Below are 6,000 nucleotides of genomic sequence, written 5' to 3' on the forward strand. Positions count from 1 at the left end.
TTAGTGTAACTGCTGTAGCTCGGCTGTCTGACCAGACTGACAAAGGTCTGTCTTTGTTCAACCAAAGAACCTGAATTCTCAAGAACAATGCATTTCCCTGAGACTTGCCTCAGCATTAGAGGGGAAACAAAATTCACATTTCAAAAGTACCTGTCCAGTCTTATGGAGAGAAACTCTCACCATTTCTGATGCAGAGATAGATCCATCCCACACCTTGTTAGTAAGGCGCTTCAAGTAGCCTAGTGTATGTGGTGGAGGGGCTGGTGCGGGGGAAAGGGAAATCACCCATGCATTATTCTTGCACTTGAAGAACAGTTGCCTGATGCAGTGTCCTCTTTCATTTTGTTTTCTTTGCTGAGAATTTTCCCCTTTCTGAAATACTAAACAGCTCATTTCTTCCAAGCTAAACAAATGATTCTGCCAACTACTGATTCTTCTTCTCCTTTCTACTTGTAATGGTTGGTATTGTAAGTACAAGTTTCCCTTTGTTTGATAGCAGGTCAGGAGGCCAAGAAGAGCTAGGGATGGCTCCCATGATACATCAGTACTGCGCCAAATCCTTCAGTTTGGCTACACTGTAAGTGTCATCACTCTTGGATTCCACCAGCACCACTGGCCAACTCCCAGAAGGCTACTGCTTTGGTCAGAGACTAGCAGAGTGCAATAAGTGACCAACACAGTCTCCATTCTCAGAGCCACGTATATCCCTTTTACTGAACTGATGCTTTTTCTCCTCTTTGTTATCATGTTTGTTATGCTATTCCCCATGCAACAGTCCAGTTAAGCCAGTCTTCCAGATTAGGAAAGTTATTGTATTAGAAAAGAAAGTAATAAACTTCAGCATCAACCAAGGTCTAGAAAGGTCTGCAGCTGACAACCTAACAGTCATTCCTCTCCGTGGGATTTGCAGGGAAGAGTATTAGGGACAACAATGAAAATTGCTGCAGAGATATAGACTACTGAGAGGTTATGTACTTGATGGGTCTGTGGTCAAAGCAGGCTAAATCCAATGCAGGTGTGAATCTAATGGAGTCAATGGACTAACACAACAGATTAATTTGGCTTTATCTCTCTCATCATGTGTCTGAATAAACGGTTGGTAGGTTATTAGAAGATCTAATTTCACTAACCTTGTTGGAGCTCTGAATTAGTGTCAAAATTTTCCAATGGTTTGCAAAACCCATATATTACAGTGGCAGATAGTAGTTTTTATTCCATGGAAAAAGCATGTGTTTGGAAACAGACACAGACATGATGGAGGTGTCCAATGACTGTGATCAGTTTTGCAAAAGGCATGTCTTTGAGTGGGTTCTCAGATCCCTAAGCTTCCCTTTGAGTTTAATGAACCTAAAGCAAACAAATTGAAATTGTAACAGAACCTGCACATTCTGCCTGACTTGGGATCAAAGTCTGAGGAGGTTCTTGCGTGCTCAGTGCTGAATTAAAATGGTAAGTTATTGAAAATATGACAGTAATTATCCGGTGGAAAAAAGCTCCCAAATTATCTGGGCCTTGCCCACTTTGTAAAAATAACATAATTCTCACTGACAACATTTTGCAAGAACTGAAAATTAAGGTGACAGTGGAACCATAAAACCAGCTTATCCCTTCAAGCATAAACAGCTAAAGGAGTGGTTTGTGGCAAGGAATCACCTATGACAATCATGCTCTTTCATGTCCTGCGACAGAGCTGCTCCATGTACTTCCCCCTCCACCCGACCCACTCTCCAATTTGGATGAGGTCATTTGTTTGGCCATCAATAGGCAGTCCTTATCTACACAACTGGTTTGGAGAAGCACTGCAGCCCTGGAGCCACGGATTGCTGGAAATGAAACAGCAGAAGGAGGTTGCATAGCTTCTTCTGGCTTCTCCTAAAGTAATCTGGAGGAGGGAGTCAGGGGGTATGAGGGCTGGCTGCTCTATGTGAGAAGGGAAGATGCCTAGGGTGATAACAAGGCCAGCAAAGCCCATGATCTCACCAAGGACCCAGCCCCACAGGGCTCAAGCAAGACCAGCAGAGCAGGTTTAACCAAGAGTCCCGATCACCTGCCAAGGCCATAGTGGTGAAGGAGGAGGGAGGTCAAGCTGGGAAGTCAGGGCATGGGGTCAGGCTCCAATGGGACACATGGCATGGGCATGGCTCCAATGCAGTTCCAGCATAGCTCAGGCGGGCATCAATAAGGGAGAGCCCCTCAGCTTAAAAACAGCTCTCAAATGAAGCAGGAGACATTGGGGCATCCTCCATGCCTCTCCTGACTGCAGCTCTTAGCAATCAAACCCCAGGAAGAGGAGGAAATGAGCTGTGTCCTTCCCACCACCACCATCCTGCACACCCGGCCATGTTGTGGCACGGTGATGAGTGCCATGGGCAGAGCAGTGGGGACAGGGGTGCGAGGGCAGGGGATCCCCTGCTCCCTCCCAACCCAAGCAGCATCACCCCCTCCCACAGCAGGTTGAGTGCAGCTCTTGGGGACTCAGCAATGCTGTTGCAGCAGGGTTACAGATTCTCCTGCGGGAAAGAAAAGCTTGATACAAAAGGATTATATTGGAAAAACACACACAAAAGAGTAGGGGGGGGAACTGGATGAATAAAAAGCCCCTCACCCCCAGGTAAACAGTGGGAAGCCTGGACGCAGAGCGCTCGAGCAGCTTTGCTTTCAAAAAGTGCTTTTTTTTGTTGTTGTTTTTAGACTTTTGGTTCTGTTTTTCTTCTTTATCTCTGCCCAGCAGCCACTGACAGATGACCTTTAAAGCCCTGGAGAGCCGCACCAGCAGGTGATTTACTAACAGCTGTGCCAGTCAACAAACCCGAGGGGAGCAGAGGTTGGGGCTGCCCAGTGGATCCAAGGGTGGGATTTAATTAAAGAAAGATGCATTACACTTTTTATTGACCCGCGTGCGTGCGCCCGCCAGCCTTCCCTCTCCTTTTCCTTCTTTGTTTCTTATTTCTTTGTTCCAGCTCCCTGCACCTGGACATTTCATCCTGGATGTGTCAGACCCCCCTTCCTCCCAGCTCACCCCCCCCAGTGCTCCACTCACTGAAATCCCATCTCACACTTGCATTGGGGCCTGGGAACAGGTGGGGAGGAGGCAAGTGGAGGGGAACCCAGCAGCTGACAGCACACAGCATCCCTGCTTGTCCTGTGATACTCATGGGGGCTGAATGGCTATTCTGGGGGATGCTGGGGATCTTCCTCTGCTCCCACTGCAGTAAACCTCTGTGCTTCCATCTTCCAGATGACCCCTTAGGAGAGGGAAAAAAAAGGCATTAAAAGGACAAGTTACAGTCTTTTTAGTTTGTATAGGATTGAGGGGTTGTCCACTAAAGACAAGAGAGCATTTTGAGCAGCAAAATGCAGGGTAAAAGAGCAGTTCGGTTGCTCTGTATTCACAAGTGTAATTCATTATTTTCACTCATGCATCTGATCCCCTATTTTTGCTACCTTAGATTTTTTTATTATTATTATTCTGTGGTTATTTATATCCGGGGGGGTGGGGGGTGGGGGGTGTTAATATTCATATATAAACAAACTTCCATTCAAGCTAGGACTAGAAATCAGTTGAGTCTTTAAATACCTAGTATTTCAAATGTGGAATTTCAAGTAAAAGCAAGTCCAGTAGTGTCAGATTTAAGTTGCAACACTTGTGCTGAATCCCACTGGGAAAGAGCACATGCAAATCACAGGACGTTTTTGTGAGGGCTCAAGAGCAAGAATGAGGGCACCTTTCCCAAAGAGCACAGCACAGGGAATGCTGACCTGTGCTGGGACACAAATAGCACAAGAGCAATGGCCACACATTAAGTGCTTCTGAAAATCGGGCCCCCCAGTGACCTTGAATACATTAGACAATCCTGTTTGAGGCCTCTCCAGATCTCATCCAAAGTTAGGAGAAAGCCTGCATTCTTAATTTAATTATATTTAGGTATGTGTTGTATCCATTACGTTGACTGATTTCATTAGCCTGAAATGTCTGGCTAATAAATTTCCAGGACACTGCAAGAGCTCCAATCCATGGAGACTTTTGTATGATGATGAGAAATATGCAACCTTAAAGAAACACTACAGGAATTTTTAAAGCATTATCTGATAAAGTTCTTTTTCTTTTTTGGCTTTCCCAGCTTGTGAGTTTAAAAAGTGCAATGACCATTTTGCCTCACTCTTATACAGCACTGTCCTTTGCTCCTCACAAAGTAACTCCTGGATCAAACTGCCCAGCTAAAGCCGCAGCTTTGAGAAAAGCTTCAGGTTTGCTTTCAGACCTTTCAGTGGTGAGAATCTGCTGTTCTAGCAGTGAAATTAATCTTTCTCAAAATAAATGTTGTGCACAAATTTGTCCAGGGGCAATTTTCAGTCACAAAAACTTACAGGGAGGGGTCAGACGATCACCATTTCTTTTCAAAAGTCCCTGCCCGTATAGAAGTTCCTACTAAATCACTTCTCAATCTTCCCTTGAGTAAACACATGGAGCTGCTCATGACTCTGAGTGTAAGGCAGATTTCCTAGACTTCAGATCACTTGGTGAGGGTTTTTTTCTGAACCCTTTCCAATTTTCCAGGCTCTTTTCTCTGCTTTGTTGGTCTCTTTCCAAGACATGGTGGTTGTCATTGGCCTGGAAATTTCTGTGACAGGTTAGGTTTCTATGGCCCTGGATGCTCCATGCACAGCTGCCAAATTTCACTTAGAAGCATTCTGTACAGCTAACCAGCTTAGGTATCCAGTTGCAACACAGTCAAGTCATGGTGGGTTTCAAGTGGCTTCCATAAAAGAAAAGAAGGGGCAGCCACACACACCAAAGACAAAGGAATTTGCAAAGTAATCAAGGTTCTGTGGGTTCCCATTTCCCCCTCGCTCTGTGTTCAACCTGTTTGTTTTTATATCCATACATTGACAACAGCAATTGTTCATAGGTCAGAAATCTGTAGCCTTAACTTGAGGCAAACTCTCTCCAAAAATGGATGTTCTTGGCATAGCAGACTGGCCTGGAATGTCTAGATCTAAACTAATTACACATCCATCACAGATTTCCCAACATCCCGCCTAAACTGGGATGCCTGTGTTTGGCTGAGCCTTTCAACACAACCAAGGCATCTGTACGTCCAATTCCCTTTAAAATGCATGGGAAATAAATATCCAATATCACAATGTGACTTTGAAAATACCCCTGCAATCTTTAACCCTCACTTCCCATCCATAAAGCAGGAATAACAGCAATTCCTACCCCATATTTGCTTTATCAGTCTTGTCTATGCAGACCACAAGTTCTATGAGACATGAATTGGCTGCTACTAAATATAGGTACAATGTCTAGCAGAGTTTTTATTAGAGCCCCTCGGCGCTACAGCTCCATAAATATCCATGTTGACTTTTTCCAGATTAAGAACACATCAATGGGAGCTTTGCTTGAGTAAGAACTGCAGGATCTGGCACTAGTGCTTTTAAACCCTAATAGGAATGAGAGTCTGAAGCCTCTTCCAGCCTCATTCATTGGTATCAATGCTTTTAATACCAAGTCAGCTGTTGTGACACAAAGGGTATGTTTCTCTTGGTGCTGTTTCTTGGAACTGAAGAGCCCTCCTGAAGTTTTCATTTTCTTTACTGAAAAGCCCTGCTATGGTAAATCATCAACTCACCAAATTTATAGGAGGCACAGCACTTGGTATGTCACGTCTCTGAGCCCAGCCTAATGATTCACTTACTTATGCTTTTGTTCCTTTGCTTTGTAGTTCTCTTGATTTCAGCAACTGTCCATCATTTTCATGTGGCTTGCTGGCTAGAATGCCCCCTACTATTCCAATAATCATTGCCCTGCTAGAGTGTTTATTACTGACTGAATGACTGCAGAGACTGGTAAAATGACCTGAGCTGTACGAATTCTCCCTTGAGTCTCTGGGGCTTCACAGTTCTTGAAAGAATGAAAAGGAAGGGAAAAAAAGGAAGAAGATAAGTTATAGGGAAAGGTCAAAGTCAAGTTTTTCTGCAGCACTGGCTTCAGTGTCT

At 44.5% G+C, this 6,000-nt stretch overlaps 1 protein-coding gene across 1 annotated transcript in view; it reads left to right on the forward strand.

The window, feature by feature from the left end:
- Window positions 1–2,849, forward strand: part of LOC133214875 (potassium voltage-gated channel subfamily KQT member 1-like) — a 486,013-nt gene extending 483,164 nt beyond the window's left edge. Inside the window, exon 17 of the mRNA XM_061358248.1 lies at window positions 2,732–2,849. Coding sequence (XP_061214232.1) covers window positions 2,732–2,752 — 21 coding nt within the window. The 3' untranslated portion in view covers window positions 2,753–2,849. The remainder of the gene's footprint in view (window positions 1–2,731) is intronic.
- The last annotated feature ends 3,151 nt before the right edge of the window (window positions 2,850–6,000 follow it).

This window comes from Neopsephotus bourkii, unplaced genomic scaffold (assembly GCF_033783945.1).
Source record: "Neopsephotus bourkii isolate Nb327-2 ecotype Australia unplaced genomic scaffold, CSIRO-AGI_Nbou_v1 NB_107, whole genome shotgun sequence".
Taxonomy (NCBI): domain Eukaryota; kingdom Metazoa; phylum Chordata; class Aves; order Psittaciformes; family Psittacidae; genus Neopsephotus; species Neopsephotus bourkii.